The following is a 22,542-nucleotide window of genomic DNA, read 5'->3' as shown; positions in this document are numbered from 1 at the left end:
CAAACCCCGCGCTGGCTGTCTGCTGAGGCGCGGGGGCGGCGGGGCGGCGGGGCGGCGGGGCGGCGGGGAGCGCGCGGAACCGCGGCGGGGCTGGCCCGCCCGCCGCCGCACATGTCCCGGGGCGGTGCCGGATTGTAGCCGCATGAGGCGCCTCCTGTCGGCCGGGGAAGGGAGCGCGGAGAGGCCCCTGTCGCCGCCCGCGGTGCCCATGGAGCAGGTGCGGATGATCAACGTGCAGCGCCTGCTGGAGGCGGCCGAGTTTTTGGAGCGCCGCGACCGAGGTAACGGCTGGACGCCGCCGCCTCCTCCACCGCTTGAGCCCGCGCACTCCAGCTCCGCTCAAGGAGTGCGGTGCGGCGGGTGAGGGGTGCGTGTGTGAGGAGGGTGCGTGTGTGAGGAGGCGGTGCGTGTGTGAGGAGGGGGTGCGTGTGTGAGGAGGGGGTGCGTGTGTGAGGAGGAGTGTGTGAGGAGGGGGTGCGTGTGTGAGGAGGGTGCGTGTGTGAGGAGGGGTTGCGTGTGTGAGGAGGGGGGGTGCGTGTGTGAGGGGGGTGCGTGTGTGAGGAGGGGGTGCGAGTGTGACGAGGGGTTGCCTGTGAGGAGGGGGTGCGTGTGTGACGAGGGGTTGCCTGTGAGGAAGGGTTGAGTGTGTGACGAGGGGTGTGTGTGTGAGGAGGGGGTGCGTGTGTGAGGCGGGTGCGTGTGTGAGGAGGGGGTGCGTGTGTGAGGAGGGGTGAGTGTGTGAGGAGGGGTGTGTGTGTGAGGAGGGGGTGCGTGTGTGAGGAGGGGATGCGTGTGTGAGGAGGGGTGAGTGTGTGAGGAGGGGTGTGTGTGTGAGGAGGGGGTGCGTGTGAAGAGGGTGCGAGTGTGAGGAGGGGTGAGTGTGTGAGGAGGGGGTGCGTGTGAAGAGGGTGCGAGTGTGAGGAGGGGTGAGTGTGTGAGGAGGGGGTGCGTGTGTGAAGAGGGGTGAGTGTGTGAGGAGGGTGTGTGTGTGTGGGTGCATGTGTGAGGAGGGGTGAGTGTGTGAGGAGGGGGTGCGTGTGTGAGGAGGGGTGTGTGTGTGAGGAGGGGTGTATGTGTGAAGAGGGGTGAGTGTGTGAGGGGGTGCGTGTGTGAGGAGGGGTGAGTGTGTGAGGAGGGGGTGCGTGTGTGAGGAGGGGTGAGTGTGTGAGGAGGGGGGTGCGTGTGTGAGGAGAGGTGTGTGTGTGAGGAGGGGTGAGTGTGTGAGGAGGGGGTGCGTGTGTGTGGGTGTACGTGTGAGAGAGGGTGGGCATGTGAGTGGAGGGGTGCATGAGGCAGCAGGTATGTAAGGGGAGGAGTGCCACTGGTGCATGCGTGCGGGGGGCACATGTGGGTGTGTGTATGTTAATGAAGGAGAGGAGACTGTCACCTGGAGGAGACGGAGAGAGGGGTCAGGCTGGAACTGGGAGCTGCCCTGAGTGGAGGTGGACCAGAGGAGAGGGAGGGAGGGTGTTGAGAGTGGAGGTGATCTGAGGACCTGAGAGGCAAGAGGATGCAAAGAACTGGAGGAAAGGGCTGGGAGCAGTGCAGGTAGGGGTGGAGGAGACAAGGCTGAGAGCAAAGAAAGGGAATGCCTGCTGAAGAGCAGGGCGGAGGGCAGACACTTGTGGCCAAGGGACCTCTTTGAATCTGAAGTGTGATGCGATGGGATCCCCTTAGGAATGGAGACTAAGGGAGCTGTAAAGAGATTGGGGTATGAAGAGTACAGCCCCTGGAAATTGTGGTGTTGAGAGAAAATGTCCTCCTAAGACTAGGTGATTGATTTATTTGAAGTACACAAAAACGTGGGGCTTAGAGAGACACCTTCTAGAAGGGGGATAGTTAAAGGAAAAGGGATTTTGAGGCAAGTGAAATAATTTAGGTGAATGGTAATTGGTCTCAGAAAAGAGAGTGTTTGAGTCAGGAATTCTTGGAGAAAAGGATTTTGGAGAGGAGGGAGAAGTTCCTTGGTTTAGAGGAGGTGTTGGTACACCTTCCAGGGGTGAGTTGGGTCTGTATATAATGTCACAGGATTGATGACCAGGCAAGGACTGGGAATTTTATCTTCCAACCAGAAAGAGTGGAAAAAATTTACCTCTTTTTCTTCTCTTGTTTTCAACAACCTGTTACTGCAAGGACTTGAGATCTGTAGATCCTTGAATTTGGGTATATTCCTCTTATCATATCTTTTTTTCTTGCCATTTCTTTAGAGTGTGAACATGGCTACGCCTCAGCGTTCCCCTCCATGCCGAGCCCCCGGCTGCAGCATTCAAAGCCCCCACGGAGGTTGAGCCGGGCACAGAAACACAGCAGCGGGAGCAGCAACACCAGCACTGCCAACAGGTAGCAAGCTGGGGAGGTTTAGAAAGGGCAGCTGGAGGGAGGGAGCACATACTCAGGCAGAAGTGCTGGCCCAACTGACCTCAGTTCTCTAATACCGAGTCTAGAGCAACACTGAACAGCCAAATGGGTGCCTTTCCCACCATCCCTCGGGATTTGGCCCTTTTAAAATGATAAAGTCTCGTAATCATAACCTACCTTTGTGTAGAAGGGAAGAAATAGAATCTGGAAAGACAACCAAAGAAGTTCTTGCTGGGGATTATTAAGTGGAGATGTCTGTGACTGAGAGTGATAGTAAGTTCAGAGACCTGGCAGCATGTGTCCATGCATGCAGCCACATGCTAAATGCAATCTTGGGCCAGCTTTAAACTTGGATGATCCAAAAATTTTTAAAAATCAAAAATAGCTCAGGCAGGATATAAAACAGAATCAAGGGTTTTGTCAAAGGAATAAAAATATTTAGGTAGAGTAGGAAGTTAGTGGGCACAGTCTATTTTTTTTAAGGATGATAAGATTGAATTGGGAGCTTTTAAAGCAAAAAAAAAAAAAAAAATGGAAAAGAAAGAAGGTGCTTATTCTTCAATCAAAACAGAAACTTAGAAAATGCTTACTTGGCTGTACTCAGACATAGTTGACTTCTATTTTTTTTGAAAATTTTTGGTAGCGTGTGGCTCTCTCTTCAGTGTTTTTGTTCTAGAGGGTCAGTGAATTCTAAAGATTCATCTCATATGAAGTTTTCAAAAGTCCAGTCTTAAAAGAAAGTCAAAATCAACAGATGCTTGCCTTTTCCATTGATAAAAGGAATTAAATGAGATCTTTTTTTCCAAAGTTTGGTCTAGAGAATATAAGCATTCATTTTGGAGGGGCACAGAGCAATCTCTGGGTAACTAAGTTTGCCTGAAGACTTTGGAGAGCTCGACAGGAAATTGGATAACACCTGGGGAGGTGGATTGGGGAGGGGTCAGGAGTAGGGGCTCTAACTCACTGATGCAGAAAACTTGAGGTTCCTATATATAACAGAGCTCAAAATGTTGAATCTTCCCACTCTGGATTACTGAGGCACATCACTAGGATTCACTCTTCTTTCTCTGACTTATCTTTAAAGCTGTGTTTCCTTTATGGCTTCTATTCTTCATTAAGACTATTCTGTGTATTTTAAACAATTTTAAAAATTATAACAATAATTAGCCATAAGTGTAATATGCTGTATTTATGTTTATGTGTGGATCTAGAGGGTTTGTTGTGGTATGGTAGGTTTGGGAAGAAAATACGTAGTATGGTATGCAGCATTAAACAAAAAGTATGTATAAATTTTCTTGCCCCTCACAGTTTCTCTGGTTAAGGTATCGTCAACTAAAACCTGTATTCAGGAATTTATGAGTTTTCCAATCCATGTGTAGATTAAAAAAAAATTTTTTTTTAACTTCGAGACATGGGAGAAATACCAGGTAGGAAACCAAACGTGGATTCTGCCATGCTGCAAGTATTTATTGTTTCCTACTTTCTAGAAATCAAGTATATGATCTCATTACATTTTTTCTCTGTCCTTTACTGTCATCATAGTAAATTGAGGGATGAACTATGTACTCACCAAGGTCCCGCCTTCCCCTGAAGTTCTGTGACACTGATTTATTGACAGTTTTAGAGATCAGTTACTATATTGGTTATTCAGTACACCACCCCATCATTGCAAATGTGACATTTTTACTAACAACTCAAGGATTATAGAGGTATAAATAAGATGTGTATTTCTAGATTTTACCAGTTATGTTACAGGTCATTAATGTCTTTGTCATCTGTTGACTTATACTTTGCTTAGCTTGGGGTTTTGACTAAGTGATGTTTCTCTTTCATGCTAGTGTTCTTGTCAGGATTCTACTATTGTGTGTGGGGCCACACTGCTAATTACTGTGTATTTTAGCACAGCATGTCAGAAAATTTATAACACTACAAGTATGCCATGTTGTTCTTAGTACCCAAGGGAAAATAATTACGTGTACATTGGACCACCTAAGACTAAGTAAAGTAATTTTTCATGGGAATATAAATAGTAAGAAAGAAAGAAAGAGAGGGAAAGAAAAAGAGATTTTAGGATATATTATCTCAAGGTCGACCCATGTGTGGGGTTTAGGGTGGGGCCTTTAGATGAGAACTAGTATGTTAAAGTGGAACACTAGAAATTATTTCTCCTTACCATTTAAGATTTCTGCTTCATGGAGTAGGGAACCAGGGATCAAATTCTAATACTGGGGTACTTGGGAGATAGTGTTGTTGTTTCATTTGTAAGGGAGCACTGTAGACTCCCTGTTAACTTTAAGCCTATTACTGGATTTAATAAAGATTTTATTATACTGGTTGCATAAAGCAGAAAGAAAGAAAACTTGTAAAAATTTTCATTTATTAGTCATCTGAAACAAGGAAAGGAATAGAGTTGATGAGTATATGCGTCTTATTTTCCTGATCAAAAAGCTACCTATATGGAAGTTGCTGTTCTTATGCGTCTTGAACATTGATCTCTTGTATGTCATAAAGTGACATTTGTTTCCCTGACATTGTAGCATCCTTAAGATATAATGTTGGTTGACTTTTCCCCCCCTAATATTCTCAGGTATAATATGATATTCCTGATATAAAATGTTACTTTATAAATTTATGCTGAGAGTTGACTCATAATATTATAAATTCCTATTCCTCCTTTCTCCCAAGCCTTGAAACCTTACTTTCATAGAAGTAAAAAGGAGAGAAAATGAGTGATGTAATGTGAGTTTAAAAGCATGTACCTTGAAAATCCCAGTAATTTTATCATTTGGGATCCTTTTAACAATTAGGAGGTGGGATCTGTAATACATAATTATTTTTTAAATTCATGGTTGACTTTACTGTAGTCTTGGTTCATGGCCTTCTGGCACACTTCCAAAAATCACCCTTGCTAAGATGTTATTGCTGTTAGAGAACTGGCTGCAATTGCTATCTGGCTTATTGAGTAGTATCAGATAAGTTCAAATTCCCAGCTTCTTTACTGTTTGGTCTCACAACTGAAAAATATTAAGATCTGTCATCTTTAAAACTCTACTGACACTACTGTACATGGCTTCAGCGTAACACCGATTTCCTCCTAAATATCTCTTGAGCCTGCCTTTTCTCTTAGCTTCGTTACTACCCTCCTAATCCAAGATACTATCACTCCTCACCTGGACAGCCGTTGCGACCTCCTGACTGGTATCCCTGCAACCACTCTTGTCCCAAATATAATTCTGATGAATTATTTTGGCTAGCCTTCCTTCAGTTGCTTCAGTATACCATGTTTCCTCCTACCTCAGGGTCTTTGCACATACTCTGTTCTCTTCTGAGAATCATTTTTCTTCCCCTTTTGCCATGTTACCTCTATCTAATTACAGTCTTACTTCAGCTCAATAATAACTTCTTCAGGGAAGCCTTTTCCTCATCTGCCAAAGTAGAGCAGGTATTCACATACCTCATGGCATCCCTACTTTTCCTTCACTGTTTATCACAGTCTATAGAAATACAGTTATCTGATTGATAAATTCATGTCTCATTTATTGGACTAAAAACTCCATGAAGGCAAGGATTGAATCTCTTCTGCTTAAAGATTTATCCCCAGTACCCATCACAGTGCTCTGTACGCAGTACATATTTTTGAAGAATGGAAGGTTTTCAGACTCCAAGTAGACTGTCCTAAATTGGAACTGAGTTTTTCTTTTGTGCCAAGTATTATATTAGACTCCGTAAGTAGAAATAATGGAAGAATGTGCAACTCCTGCTTTGGCAAACTCTGATTACTTTGTGTTCTGAAGGATATTAATGATAATACATCTGGAAAGGAAAACAATATATAGTATTTGAAGAATAAAAATCTTCAGATTACCAGTTCTTTTAAACAGGTATGTTATTGTAGACTACAGAATGCTACAATTAATTTTAAAGACTACTATTGTCATCCTGTGTCATGAGAATTCAGTGATACCAGAACTCATATATGCAAAGAACCGTAAGTCTGTCAAATATTGGCAGTAAATATTGGTATGAGCTTGTGACACGCATATAGTAATTGTATTATTTTAAGGTGATCTACAAAGTAGTAAGTACAGGCATACCTCATTTTCTTGCACTTCCCTCTATTGTGTGTCACAGACATTGTGTTTTTTACAAATTGAAGGTTTGTGGCAACCCTGCATTGTCAAGTGATGGTAAGCATTTTTCAACAATAAAATAGTTTTGAATTGAGGTATGTACTTTTTTTTTTTAGACATAATACTATTGCACATTTAATAGACTATAGTAGGGACTTCCCTGGTGGTCCAGTGGTAAAGAATCCGCCTTCCAATGCAGAGGACACGGGTTCAATCCCTGGTTGGGGAACTAAGATCCCACATGCCGTGAAGCAACTAAGCCCGCGTGCCACAACTACTGAGCTCGCGCGCTTCCACTAGAGAGCCTGCATGCTGCAAACTACAGAGCCCACGCACCCTGGAACCCGAGCGCCACAACTAGAGAGAAAAAAAAAAACCAGCACGTCACAACTACAGAGAAGCCTGCGTGCTGAAAGGAAAGATCTCGCATGCCTCAGCAAAGATCCGGTGTGCGGCAACTAAGACCCGACGCAGCCAAAAAAAAAAAAAAAAGACTATAGTATAATGTAAACATAACTTTTATGTGCACTGAGAAACCAAAAAATTTGTATGACTCACTTTATTGAGATATTCGCTTTATTGCAGTGGTCTGGAACCAAACCCATGATGTCTCCAAGGTATACCTATACCAATTTACAGTTGAATTTTCAAGTTGATGAAAAATGTCTTACATTTTTCACCTGCAGTATTTCAGTACTATGTGCTAAGATTGTTGACATAAAAAACAAAACAACTTTCCTTTTGCTTGTAAGGCTTTAGTTTAACTTTTCTTAAACTACAGAATGATGAAATGTTTTAGTCTTATTTTAGAGGGAATGATGTACTGTTATATTTTCAGCTTTATATCCTTTTTGTCTGTCTTCTTCATGGATTATTAGGGATTTTTTTGTTTTGTTTTGCAGGAGCGGGGTGAATTCTTTTTCTAGTATAGTTGTAGAGGGTTTTTTTCCCCCTAGTGGAAGTAATTTGAGATATATCTTCGGTTGTTATTCTTAAACATGTACTTATTTGTTCACAGAATAATAGAATGAAGCCTTATTTTTATTTTTGTGAAATTTCTTATTAGTCTATATTTTTCAATTTTTCTATATTAAATAACTAGTTGCTGAGTCTTTGTCCAGTAGAGAACTCCCAAAGCTTCAGGACAAAAGTGGAAATTAGTAGCAGTTAAACTCTTAATGATATTAGTGTTGTTCTTCAAGTACTTTCCAAATGTTGAGTGATGTGATCTAATGTGTTCTGTGATATTCTGTCTTTCACTAAAACCAAGTTTAAATGAAAAATTCTCAAGAATTATTTATATACCTCAACAAACTCAGATTTTCCATTAAATGCTTCATTGAAGCATAAGTTTGCTGTTGTTGGGTTTCTTAAGGATATATCCCCCTGTGGAAGTATCGTTTGAAGGAGACTTGCATGATCATGGCTTGTAAGTTGGTAGGACAACTCCTTCTGTTCCTATTTGATGAGAGGCCTTTCGCCAGAATATTTATGTGATACTGTAATATAGAAGATCACAAATCATAGAAAGGGAATTCAGGATTTCATCTGGTACAGCTCTCTGTTTTATGAAGGTAAGATATTATCATATATTTTATGGTTAAAGCTCACGTGGCCTAGAGATGCTTAAGGGATTTTTGTCCAAGCCTTATAGCTATAAGTGATGGTTAAGTTTAATATCAAGACAGATTTTAAGCAGTATATGCATAATTCTAAGCAGGCAGGAATGTTAACCTGAAGAAGGCTTTCTCTTCTAGTTTTTTCCTTACAAATTAAACAGCATTGCCTCCTTTTGGATATATTGTAGCATGATTCTTTGTCATTTCTTAAGTGAAGACAGTTTCCCCAATACTAATCTAATCAAAGAGGTTTTGTGGTGTGGTTTGACAAAATATGTATCCAGATCTCATTTCTGTTCAATAGTGCTAATGTAATTTAAGTATGCATATATTTTTAGATTGTTTTTATTTTCATTTTGGCTTCTGACATTTTAAGACACTGGCAGGCTTTTCTTCCCCGTGTGTGTGTGTGTGTGTGTGTGTGTGTGTGTGTGTGTGTACACATATGTATACCATCTTCATTATCATCTAACACATGTTATCAAGTAAACATATAAATACATTATTTCAAACTATGATGAGCTTAATAGAGAAAAATAGAAGATCCTGTGAAGGCCATAATAGAGGACCTGATCAAGTTTGAAAGATGAAAGAAGGCATCTCAGGGTTGTGAACCTTTGCAATCCTGCTTTCACTTACCTTGAACATTTTTTCAAGTTCATACACATCTGTTAAGTCGTTTTTAATTACAGCATGATATTCTACTTCATGTGTGTACCATAATTTGTTAAGCCAACCATCTGTTAATGATGTTTTTAAAAATATTTATTTATTTATTTGGCTGCACTGGGTCTTAGTTGTGGCACGCGGGCTCTTTTGTTGTGGTGGGCGCACTCTTTGTTGCGGCACACAGGCTTCTCTTTAGTTGTGGCCCATGGGCTCCAGAGCGTGCGGGCTCAGTAGTTGTGGCACGCAGGCTTGGTTGCCCTGTGGCATGTGGGATCTTAGTTCCCCGACTAGGGATCGAACCCCTGTTCCCTGCATTGGAGGGCAGATTCTTAACCACTGGACCATCAGGGACGTCCCTGTTAATGACATTTAAAATGTTAATTTTACACTACTTTTTCATGCCATGCAGGGCTACTATGAACATCTTTGTACAGATACTTTTGTGCATTTGTCCACCTACATCCTTAGGATAAACATGAAGAATTAGAATTGTTGGATCAAAGGGTAGAATCCATCTTCAATAACACCTTGCATTTAATATGCTACTTGTGTGCAAAGCTCTTTAACATACATTATTATTTCTTTTGAATTTCAGAACATTTCTGTGAGGTGAAGTGGAATTTATTTCTCTATTTTTTTGATAAGGAAACTGGACTGGTATGCGCAGTACAACTAGAAGATGAGAGAAATCCCTGCAATTTGTTTCTCTGGAATCAGCAAACAGTCCTTAGTAATAATTTACTTAAAAACTAAGACTCAGTGACTATAACCTGAAATTTATGTGTTTTACTGTTCTCCTTTTCTGCTCTGGGAAATGCCTGAAACGTGTGGTCTGCACCTGCTGTTTTAATGCCTTACCACCAGGGTTCTTTTTTACCCTTTGCAATTTGCTTCCTTATTTGCTAGCTATTGAAACTGCTCTCTTAAAATAATTTGTAATCAAATTTATTGAACTTACACTATATATATAGAACTATTGCTGTACATGCTTCCCTACCATAGAGGAGCTTGTGGTATATTTGGAAAGATAGTGTATATAGTAAAAATGATAAATAATACAAATCAGCAAGATGTTATAGACAGGGCCATTTTTATTTATGTTGGATGATGGTACAGAGAGTAAATAGCTTAAATTTATAGAAAAAGGTTATTATGGAAATGCTATAGATTCACAATATATACTTGTTCATTGATTAAATTTAATGTGCATTCAAGGAGACATAGGGATTCCACCACATAGTATTAGAGAGAAATTCCTTATGTTTTATCTAAGTAATGAATTTCTTATAAGAGAAAATATTTGGTTTAGTAGATAATTTTGTTATTAATGTTACTGCATACATTTCAGGGGAAAGTGTTACGGATTTTCTTTTTATTTAGTGTTATGACATTGGATAAAAGGGTTTCCATGTGGTATTTATTTCCTTGTCTTTGTTTATCATGGGAAATATTTTTGCTAGTCTTTTGAGAACACTATGTAAACACCATTTGTGGAGGCCACATGACGAGAGCTTTGAAGCCATTTGAAACGAGCATTTTTAAATTATAGAAGAATATAATTTTAGTCTTTAGTCAGTCATGTATTTTGATAAAGCAACTGATTTTCCTTTACTCTTATTTTGATTAATTAGACAGGGGCAATTTAGGATTCTTTTTGAGGAGCTATAAAGAACCTTTCCTCTCATGTAATAAAAGAGACTAGAGAGTAAAATGTGGTAAGTTTGCCTTGGTATTAGAAGAAGTAAATTTTCAGGTTTTTAATTTCGATCACCATAGTCCTGTGTGATAGTATATATCTTCTATAGGAACAACAGAACAAAAGTGATCTTTAGTCTCCACAAAAACTCTGGATAATGTATTGTCATTAATACTTAGTCTGTTGGATGGTTTTTTGTAGTCTTTGTTGGTAACAGTAAATGCACATAAGTTACAATTTAAAATTTAGATTTCTAGGCCTGGCTCTTAAGTTTTGGTGTACTTAATTTTATCATTTTAATATGTTACCCAATCAGTTGTCCTTTGGAAGGCAGGTTACATTCCTGAAAATAGCACTATTAGTCAAAAAAGAAGTATTTGAATCTCATTTTTGTATAGAATCATTGTTTATTGCTGGGTGGGGGGGTTACCAAAAGCTCAGAGTCTAATATTTTAATGGAATTTATCACAAACACCATATTTAATCCACTGACTGTTTAAAGAAACAAAATGATTTATTTGTATAAAATTTAAACATGCTTAAGTATGTAGAAATTAGTTTAAAAGAATTACGTGGTGGTTATCTAACATTCTAAGAATATAGTGCCATAGTGTATGGTATATAGTTGCAATTTTCTTAGTAAGTCCTGCGTTATTTTTGCTATTTTTGTTATTTTTACTTTTTGCAAAAATTGGATGATGGAATGTGAGCTACATGAGGGAAGAGACTTTGAAATTTTAGAGTACTTATATTCCCAGTGTAGGCACTCAATAAATCCTTACTAAGTAAATGAATGGCTGAATACTTTGAGCATGATTATGTAGACCTGAAGGTACTTTTTAATGAAATGTTGATATAGTTTTGAGAAGACTTTTAGAGAAACTTAGGCTTAATTGATTGTTTTGTACAAAACTGATCTAGGGATGTTTAATATCTTTATTCTCATCGTCAGTTTATTTGTAGCAGGTAAACTCATTGGAGACAAAGTTGTTTTTGTTTTTTTTTTTAGCATTTGAGGTTAAGACCCATATTATCAGAAATAGCTGAGTAACATGTTTCTTTTATTCTTTTAACAAACATTTTAAGTATCAGTAGGAATTTAATATTAATTTATTAAGTATCAGTATGTGCTTCATACTGTTGGCCACAAATGTGAAAAATCATTTGGCTGTTAGTGGTAAAGTGTAACAAGTGTGAGGCACTGTCCTGTAAGATGAAGGTCTCTTATTCTACAGGAGTCCACAGGAAGAGTTGAACATGCATGGTCATGGCATTATTCATAATCACCAAAAGCTGGAAGCAATTGAAATGTCCATCAGCTAGTGAATGGATAAACAAAATATAGTATATTGTACAATGGAATACTACCCAGCAATAAAAAAGAAAAAATACTCATACATATGACAAAATGGATGAACCACAAAAAACTTATGTAAACAAAGTCAGATACATAAGAGTACATATTGCATAATTCCATTATATGAAATTTATAAGGCAAAACTATAGAGATAGAAAGCAGATCAGCAGTGGGTGAGGGGTGGGAGTGGAGATTGACTGCAAATGGACATGAGGGGACTTTTGGGGTGATAGAAGTGTTCTAAAAGTGGAATGTGGTAATGGTTACACAAATACGTAAATTTACAAAAGCTCATTGAATTGTACACTTAAAATGGGTGAATTTTAGAGTATGTATCAATAAAACTTAAAAAAAACATTGCCTGTCTTATTTATTGCAGTAAGATAATGAAGGGTCTTGGACATATGACAAATGCTAAAAAGAACTAAAGGTAGAATGAATGAATGAATATTAAGCAATGTTTCCTTTATTTTTTTCTTCCAGTTTTATTGAGATATAATTGACATACAGTGCTATATAAATTTAAGGTGTATAGCATAATGACTTACATCATGAAGTTATTATCACAATAAGTTTAGGGAATGTCTATCATCTCATACAGATACAAAATAAAAAGAAAAAAATTTTTTTCCTTGTGATGAGAATTCTTAGTATTTACTGTCTTAACAACTTTCATGTATTACAAACAGCAGTGTTAATATATTAATCATGTTGTACATTACATCCCTGGTACTTATTTATCTGATAACTGGAAATTTAAATATTTTGACTGCCTTCATCCAATTACCCCTCCCGTCACCTCCGGCCTCTGATAACCACAAATCTGATCTCTTTTTCTATGAGTTTGATTGTTTTTGAAGTATAACTGACCAACAACACTATGTTAGTTCCCAGTGTACAACATAGTGATTTGTTATTTCTATTCATTACAAAATGATCACCACAGCATTGATTCCTTTAAAACTTGAAATAAACCAATAAGGAGTAGGGAGTGTAGTCAGTTGGAAGAAGGCACTTCCACTCTCCTGCAGCAACCAGAACAAGGAAAATTCAGCTATCCTGCCAACTTCTCCTCCCTTACTCCCTTTGAGAATCACTTTTCTATGTGATTTCCCTTAGACAGGAGGATTCTTTGAAATAGATATATGTATAACATCTGTGTCTGCTTCTAGTACTATAGTGAGGAATGGAGTATACTAACAATGAAAATTGGGATCTATGGGCTTTCTATTATGAGTAGTGCTATTAATTATGGTACCATTTGGGGTTTTTTTTCCTTCAACAAATATCTACTGAATGTTTATTTCATGCCTGACTCCTTCCTGAAATACTGAATTACAATTTGGAAGTCCAGTGATTTAGGAAATCACTGATATTTTTTCCATTTTCAAAGATTTTTAGAATGTTGCTCTGTAATAGAATCAAATAATGAAGCAGTCTAGGTGATTAGTGGTTTGTCTTTTTAAATGCCTTGTTTTAACTTTTGAAAATTTGTTTAAGAGCAGTCATTTTAATCTTGAAAATTCTCTGTAGTTCCCAATATTGCTTTTACCTAAGAAGTGATTATTTCACAAATATTGTATAACTTTAGTATGTATTTAGATGCGTCTTAATTTCTGGCACTAAGATAAAAGTTAGTTAATACTAAATGGCTTATAAATTAAAATAACATTCCTCTGCCTCATCTCTCCCATCCAATTTCTGCTTCCTAGAGGCTACCACTTGCAATAATTTAACAGTTTCTTCTACTGTTTGCTTTCATATTTCTAAATTAGGAACTTATCCTGCTTGTTATCTGTTGACTTCCTGTTATGAAGATGAAGATTTGACTGTCTATACTCTTGACTGACAGCAGATGAATCATATGCCAGAAATGAAAAATAAATTTAAGTAGATGAAAGAAGAGATATTCCCCAAAGCGCTTATGTTTTTAAATTATGCACTTTCTAGTAATTTGTATTATTAGTCTTCTAGAATAAGGAATTGATGTTTTAGTCTCATTCCTGAATACTTTGTGGTAGATTAGAGTATTGCCTCAATTGTAGGATGAGGTTTATAACTTTAAAAAATTTTTTTGATGCAGTGTAATTTCTATACAGTAAAATTCCTCAATTTTTAGTGTATGAGTCAGTGACTAGACGTGTATACAGTCATGCAACCCCCAACACAATTATGATACAGAACTTTTTTTTATCATCTCAAAATATTATTACCTCATGCCTCTATAGTCAGTTTCTAATCTCCACCTTCTGATCTGTTCTGTCACTACAGTTTTGCCATTTCTGGAATTTCATATAAATGGAATCATGTATATACTATTCTGTGTCTGACTTCTTTCACTTAGCATGATGTTGTTTGAAATTCATTCCTGTTGTCCTATGAATCAGTAGCTAAGTCCTTTATATTGCTGAGTCCATTGTATGAATATGCCACAGTTTGTTTATTCATTTACCAGTTGATAGACATTAGGTTGTATATAGTTTCTAGCTATTATAAGTAAAGATGCTACATACTTTTATGAACAGGTCTTTCTGTGGACATATGTTTTCATTTTTCTTAGCTACCTAGGAGTAGAATTCTGGGTCACATAGTAAGTGTATATATAACTTTATAAAGAAACTACCAAACCATTCTCCAAAGTGACTGTACCATTTTACATCCTGACTAGCAGTGTAGGGTACTTCCAGTAGCTCCAGATCCTGGATAGCACTTGGTATTGTCAGTCTTTTAAATTTTAGCCATTCTAGTGGGTGTGTTGTAGTATCTCACTGTGTTTTATTTTGCATTTTCCTAGTGATTTTGAATATCTTATTGTGTGTTTGTTTGCCATTGATATATCTTCTTTGGTGAAGGGTCTGTGTCTTTTGCTTTTTATTTTATTTAGTTGTTTGTTTTCTTATTGAGTTGTAAGAGTTCTTTGTAAATTCTGGATACAAGTTCTTTGTTACATATGTGGTTTACAAATGTTTTCTCCTCAGTGGGTTGCCTTTGTCATTTTCTTAACAGTGTCTTTTGAAAAACAAAAGTTTTAAATTTTGATGAAGTCCAGTTTACATGTTTATCTTTCATTGTTCATGCTTCTTTTTTTTTTTTTGAATTTTTGAATTTTATTTATTTTTTTATACAGCAGGTTCTTATCAGTTATCCATTTTATACATATTAGTGTATACATGTCAATCTCAATCTCCCAATTCATCCCACCACCACCCCCCCCACGCCAGTTTCCCCCCTTTGTTTCCATATGTTTGTTCTCTACATCTGTGTCTCTATTTCTGCCCTGAAAACCGGTTCATCTGTACCATTTTGCTAGTTTCCACATATATGCGTTAATATACGATATTTGTTTTTCTCTTTCTGACTTACTTCACTCTGTATGACAGTCTCTAGATCCATCCACGTCTCTACAAATGACCCAATTTCGTTCCTTCTTATGGCTGAGTAATATTCCATTGTATATATATATATATATATATATATATATATATATACCACATCTTCTTTATCCATTCGTCTGTTGATGGGCATTTAGGTTGCTTCCATGACCTGGCTGTTGTAAATACTGCTGCAATGAACATTGGGGTGCATGTGTCTTTTTGAATTATGGTTTTCTCTGGGTATATGCCCAGTAGTGGGATTGCTGGGTCATGTGGTAGTTCTATTTTTAGTTTTTTAAGGAACCTCCATACTGTTCTCCATAGTGACTGTATCAATTTACATTCCCACCAACAGTGCAAGAGGGTTCCCTTTTCTCCACACCCTCTCCAGCATTTGTTGTTTGTAGATTTTCTGATGATGCCCATTGTAACTGGTGTGAGATGATACCTCATTGTAGTTTTGATTTGCATTCCTCTAATGATTAGTGATGTTGAGCAGGTTTTCATGTGCTTCTTGGCCATCTGTATGTCTTCCTTGGAGAAATGTCTGTTTAGGTCTTCTGCCTATTTTTGGATTGGGTTGTTTGTTTTTTTAATATTGAGCTGCATGAGCCATTTGTATATTTTGGAGATTAATCCTTTGTCCGTTGATTCGTTTGCAAATATTTTCTCCCATTCTGAGGGTTGTCTTTTCGTCTTGTTTATAGTTTCCTTTGCTTTGCAAAAGCTTTTAAGTTTCACTAGGTCCCATTTGTTTATTTTTGTTTTTATTTCCATTACTCTAGGAGGTGGATCAAAAAAGATCTTGCTGTGATTTATGTCAAAGAGTGTTCTTCCTTTGTTTTCCTCTAAGAGTTTTATATTGTCCAGTCTTACATGTAGGTGTCTAATCCATTTTGAGTTTATTTTTGTGTATGGTGTTAGAGAGTGTTCTAATTTCACTCTTTTACATGTAGCTGTCCAGTTTTCCCAGCACCACTTATTGAAGAGACTGTCTTTTCTCCACTGTATATCCTTGCCTCCTTTGTCATAGATTAGTTGACCATAGGTACATGGGTTTATCTCTGGGCTTTCTATCCTGTTCCATTGATCTATATTTCTGTTTTTGTTCAAGTACTGTATTGTCTTGATTACCGTAGCTTTGTAGTATAGTCTGAAGTCAGGGAATCTGATTCCTCCAGCTCCGTTTTTTTCCCTCAAGACTGCTTTGGCTTTCGGGGTCTTTTGTGTCTCCATACAAATTTGAAGATTTTTTTGTTCTAGTTCTGTAAAAAATGCCATTGGTAATTTGATAGGGATTACATTGAATCTGTGGATTGCTTTGGGTAGTATAGTCATTTTCACAATATTGATTCTTCCAATCCAAGAACATGGTATATCTCTCCATCTGTTTGTATCATCTTTAATTTCTTTCATCAGTGTCTTATAGTTTTCTGCATACAGGTCTTTTGTCTCCCTAGGTAGGTTTATTCCTAGGTATTTTATTCTTTTTGTTGCAGTGGTAAATGGGAGTGTTTCCTTAATTTCTCTTTCAGATTTTTTATCATTAGTGTATAGGAATGCAAGAGATTTCTGTGCATTAATTTTGTATCCTGCAACTTTACCAAAGTCATTGATTAGCTCTAGTAGTTTTCTGGTGGCATCTTTAGGATTCTCTATGTACAGTATCATGTCATCTGCAAACAGTGACAGTTTTACTTCTTCTTTTCCAATTTGTATTCCTTTTATTTTTCTTCTCTGATTGCCGTGGCTAGGACTTCCAAAACTATGTTGAATAATAGTGGTGAGAGTGGACATCCTTGTCTAGTTCCTGATCTTAGAGGAAATGCTTTCAGTTTGTCACCATTGAGACTGATGTTTGCTGTGAGTTTGTCATATATGGCCTTTATTATGTTGAGGTAGGTTCCCTCTATGCCCACTTTCTGGAGAGTTTTTTATCATCAATCGGTGTTGAATTTTGTCAAAAGCTTTTTCTGCATCTATTGAGATGATCATATGGTTTTTCTTCTTCAATTTGTTAATATGGTGTATCACATTGATTGATTTACGTATATTGAAGAATCCTTGCACCCCTGGGATAAATCCCCCTTGATCATGGTGTATGATCATTTTAATGTGTTGTTGGATTCTGTTTGCTAGTATTTTTTTGAGGATTTTTGCATCTATATTCATCAATGATATTGGTCTGTAATTTTCTTTTTTCATAGTATCTTTGTCTGGTTTTGGTATCGGGGTGATGGTGGCCTCATAGAATGAGTTTGGGAGTGTTAATTAAAAAAATTAATTTATTTTTGCCTGTGTTGAGTCTTCATTGCTGCATTGGGCTTTCTCTAGTTGAGGCGAGCGGGGGCTACTCTTCGTTGCGGTGCGCGGGCTTCTCATTGCGGTGGCTTCTCTTGTTGTGGAGCACGGGCTCTAGGCACGCGGGCTTCAGTAGTTGTGGCACTCGGGCTCAGTAGCTGTGGTTTGTGGGCTCTAGAGCGCAGGCTCAGTAGTTGTGGCGCACGGGCTTAGTTGTTCCAAGGCATGTGGGATCGTCCCAGGCCAGGGCTCGAACCCATGTCCCCTGCATTGGTAGGCAGATTCTTAACCACTGCGCCACCAGGGAGGTCCCCTTACTATAGTATTTCATTGTTTTTGTTTTACTTGTTATGAGTTTTCTTCTCAGATTAAGGCAGTTAAACCAAAACTTACTAAGAGGGGGTGTGTGGGAAATTTTATTATTGATTACATGTTCAAATTTTGGACAATATTTTTTTGGTTTAAATCTCTTTAAAATACACCTTTTCCCTCTTCTAACTTATTGATTTACTTTGACATTTCATTCAAACAAAAAAGAACTTAAACCTTTTTATAAATACTTATAGGTGGTAGAGATTTGGTTGTAATTTATTTATTGAGTTTTGAAGTCTGAGTCTTGTGTTATACTAAAAGTTCTGTGTTTTTATTGTTTCTCCCATCTGAGTCATACATATCCTTGCCATTAATTTGTCTGAACTCTTAAAGCATCCTGAGATTTTTTTTTTACATCTCGAGAGAGAGACAGAGATGTTTTTTTATTAAGATAATCTCTTAAAAATGAACATCAGACTACAATGAGGTATCACCTCACACCAGTCAGAATGGCCATCATCAAAAAATCTACAAACAGTAAATGCTGGAGAGGGTGTGGAGAAAAGGGAACCCTCTTGCAGTGTTGGTGGGAATGTAAATTGATACAGCCACTATGGAGGACAGTATGGAGGCTCCTTACAAAACTAAAAATAGAACTACCATACGACCCAGCAATCCCACTACTGGGCACATACCCTGAGAAAACCATAATTCAAAAAGAGTCATGTACCACAATATTCGTTGCAGCTCTATTTACAAGAGCCAGGACATGGAAGCAACCTAAGTGTCCATTGACAGGTGAATGGATAAAGAAGATGTGGCACGTATATACAATGGAATATTACTCAGCCATAAAAAGAAACGAAATTGAGTTATTTGTAGTGAGGTGGATGGAACTAGAGTCTGTCATATAGAGTGAAGTAAGTCAGAAAGAGTAAAACAAATACCGTATGCTGACACATATATTAGGAATCTAAAAAAAAAAAAGGTTCTGAAGAACCTAGGGGCAGGACAGGAATGATGACGCAGACGTAGAGAATGGACTTGAGGACACGGGGAGGGGGAAGGGTAAGCTGGGACAAAGTGAGAGAGTGGCATGGACATATATATACTACCAAATGTAAAATAGATAGCTAGTGGGAAGCAGCCACATAGCTCAGGGAGATCAGCTCGGTGCTTTGTGACCACCTAGAGGGGTGGGATAGGGAGGGTGGGAGGGAGACGCAAGAGGGAGGAGATATGGGGATATATGTATATGTAGAGCTGATTTGCTTTGTTATAAAGCAGAAACTAACACACCATTATAAAGCAATTATACTCCATTAAAGATGTTTAAAAAAAAAAAGGAACATCAGTCTTTTTCATCCTGTGTCACTTGGACCTTATGAAACTGCTAAGAAAGCAAAAGGTGGACAGTAGACAGTAATTCAAAGAAGCCTTTTGGCTCTTGAACTAAGACAATGGGTAAAATTTCAACAAATTATGAGACTGACAAAAATATTCTTATTGTTAAAGTTTAGAAATTTGATTATTAAATATCCATTAAAATAATAAATCAGATTAAAGTAATCAGTAATATAATAATCTGAAGGCTTTTGATATTAAGCAGAATATATTAAATGCTTAAAGTTTCAGTTCTGATGACAGGAGCTTAAGTTTTCCTTTATAAAATTCTGTTATTGTTAATGCTAAACTATTGTAAAAATTAATACGTTTATTCAAGAGAACTTAGTATAACATAATTCTAATAGTAGCTAACTTTAGGTAGAGTTTGTTATATTTTGATGTTCAACATAAACTTGTTTATTCCTCATAACAATCATATGAGGCAAGTACTGTTATTTTTCATATTTCGTAGATGAGAAAACTGAGCACAGAGAAATGAAGGGACTTTTAAAAGGCCACACAATATTTGAACCCAGTCAGTCAGGCCTTAGAGTCTGTGCCGTTAACCTCTCTTCAGTATTGCTTGTCACTGAGTGGTTAAGAACTTGGGGTTTGGAGTAACAAAGACGTGGGCTTAAATCATGGCTGCAACTTATATTCTTGGGACAAGAGCATGTCTCTTTACCTCTCTGAGCCTCAGTATTCTTGTTTATAAAACAAGGGTTGTTTGGAGGATAAAATGAGGTAGTGTATGTTAACTGTTTAGCAGACACTCAGCTTGTTCAATAGATGGTAAGTATTATTATAACAAATACTAATAAGTAAAATGAAAAAAAGTCACAAACAGAAGACAACCATTGTTATTAGCATTTTGAGGTGTATCCTCCCAGTCTTTTAAAAATGTGTTTTTTATTTTATTAATATATTTTCTTCTCTTCATGTTATTTTTTTCCCTTGTATAACTTTTTTTGGTTTATGTTTCACATTCAAGGAAAGAAGGCTTGAATTTGTCTGTATCACTTAGCAATAAGGCAAGCCTGTTTCAGCTTCTGTGGTGGCCAAAACTTTTTCTCTCCCTATGTTTAGGAGTAGGTAAATGGAGATAGAAGAGGACACGGAAGTACATATACCTTTTTCTTTAAACAAAAAAAATGGGATTATGTTTGAATTAAAATTTCTAATATGATGTCTACAAATCAGTAAAACGTAGGACCCTAGAAGTAGGCAAGAGAATATGTGCTAGTATCAATTTTATTAAAAATGACAATGAGATCCTAATTTCAAAATATTTAGAGTTGTTAACTGAAAACAGTATACCTGAATGAACAGTCTTAATGAACATAGAATATTTCTTCTTGATGAGTGAGATAGATAGAAGTCTGACCATGTATTGCATTGTTAAATAAATTAACTGTGTGAATTTATTTAGCAGTACCTAAACTAATCCCCCTTTCTATAGCCTCAGCAACAAAACATGGCTAATACTCTTTTTTTCCCCCTTTTTTCCTCCCTTTTAGGTCTACACACAATGAGCTGGAAAAGAATCGGTGAGTCAGTGATGAGGTGCAGCTTTCATATATGTTAAAAAGCAAACTCAACATTTGACCTGTGAAAACATATTGCATATGTAGTTATAACTTTTTTACATGTGTAACATATCATGATTCTGATATATGTGTATTCTCTCCAAAATGTAGTCCGCTTACGCTATCTAAACTGGCAGACATAAATATACTCTAAGTTTATTTGAACTTTGAGTTTATGTTGAGCGTTTTTTATTTCTGTCTCAACGGGTTAATTGTGATAGGCTCATGGCTTAAATATGGTCTTGCTAAAGGATTAGGTTTCTGTAATGTAGCTGATAACTATTATGGCAAATTGTAGGATATTGAATTTCTCTTTCTTTGCAGTTCATTCATTCATTCATTCATGCATTCAGCAAATCTTTATCTTGCACCATCTATATGTCAGTGCCAGGCAGGCGTAATGCTTTACATAGTAAATACAAGAATGTGTAAGGCAGCTTATGACCTTAAGGAATTTATAGCTTCCTGGGAGAGAAAGATAAGTAATTAGAATACTGTATAGTGTGGTAAGTATGATGATGGAGAAGCAGAGGATGCTGAAAGATCATTTTTGAAGGTCACCTGATTCTCTCTTGAGGGAGTCTTAGAAGGCTTTCCAGAGGATAGTGAGCACTGTTTATTGAGGAAACTGCAAGAGGTTCAGTATGAGTATAAAAGATGGTAGCATGAGGCGAGCCAGGCCAGATGTTGACAGTTACGCTGAAGAGTTTGGACTTTTTCTGAGAGCAGTAAGGAGCAGTTGAATGATTTTAAGGTGGGTTGTCATATGATCAGATTTGGGTTTTGGAAAGATCACTTTGGCTACAGTGTAAAGAATTGGCTGATAGGCAGAAGGGATCTCAGAGACAAGAAAACTCTTTGGAGGCCATTGGAAGCCTCCAAGGTAAGAGATGATGGTAGCCATTGGAGATAGAAGTAGACAGAATAAAGAAATAGTATGGAATATAATCAATAGAAATTGGTGATTAGTTGGCTATGGAAGGTTAAGTTTTAGATTGTATTATCATTTACTAAAAAAAGGAATATAGGAAGAGGACAAGTTTGGGGGAGAAGATGAGGATTGAATGACTAAATATTCTCTTTCTGGCACAGAGGTTAAAGTAATAAGCAACAAACTGGAATTGTTTATATTAGCCATTTTTTTTAATTATATAAGTTTCAGATGTACAGCACTATACGACATCTGTATGCACTAAAAAGTGATCACCATACAGTTGACCCCCTTCATCCATTGCACCCTGCCCCACAACCTCCTTCCCCTCTGGTAACCAGTAATCTGTTCTCTGTATCTATAGGTTTGTTTTTGTTTTATTTTGTTTGTTTAGTTTTTTTAGATTCCACGTACAAGTGAAATCATAGGTATTTGTCTTTCTCTGTGTGGCTTATTTCACTTAGCATATACCTTCAAGGTCCATTCATATTGTCACAAATGGCAGAATTTCATTCTTTTTTATGGCTGAGTACTATTCCCTCGTGTGCATGTATGTGTGTGTGTGTGTGTGTGTGTGTGTGTATACACACATACATATACATGCCACATCATCCATTAATCCACTGATGGACACTTAGGTTATTTCCATATCTTTACTACTGTAGATAATGCTGCAATGAACATAGGGGTGCATATATCTTTTCAAATCACTGTTTTCCTGTTCTTTGGATAAATACCCAGAAGTAGAATAGCTGGGTGTACCACCCATTTTTGACAAACAAGATCTCTATGACCTTCAACTTTTTGTCCTGCCCTTTTTTAA

At 37.6% G+C, this 22,542-nt stretch overlaps 1 protein-coding gene across 3 annotated transcripts in view; it reads left to right on the top strand.

Moving 5' to 3' along the window:
• The window catches only part of MXI1 (MAX interactor 1, dimerization protein), an 88,032-nt gene that overhangs the window by 17,436 nt on the left and 48,054 nt on the right, over window positions 1-22,542 (top strand). Inside the window, exons 1-3 of one of the 3 annotated variants that reach the window (XM_082425375.1) lie at window positions 1-281; window positions 2,208-2,340; window positions 20,720-20,749. In XM_082425375.1, the coding sequence (XP_082281501.1) occupies window positions 143-281; window positions 2,208-2,340; window positions 20,720-20,749 (302 nt within the window). In that variant the 5' untranslated portion in view covers window positions 1-142. The other 2 variants (XM_082425376.1, XM_082425374.1) reach the window with 2 other exon arrangements.

Source organism: Balaenoptera physalus (assembly GCF_965194825.1).
Source record: "Balaenoptera physalus genome assembly, chromosome: 14".
NCBI classification, from domain to species: Eukaryota; Metazoa; Chordata; class Mammalia; order Artiodactyla; family Balaenopteridae; genus Balaenoptera; species Balaenoptera physalus.
The sequence above is the reverse complement of the archived record's forward strand: the minus strand, read 5'-3'. Positions and strand labels throughout refer to the sequence as shown.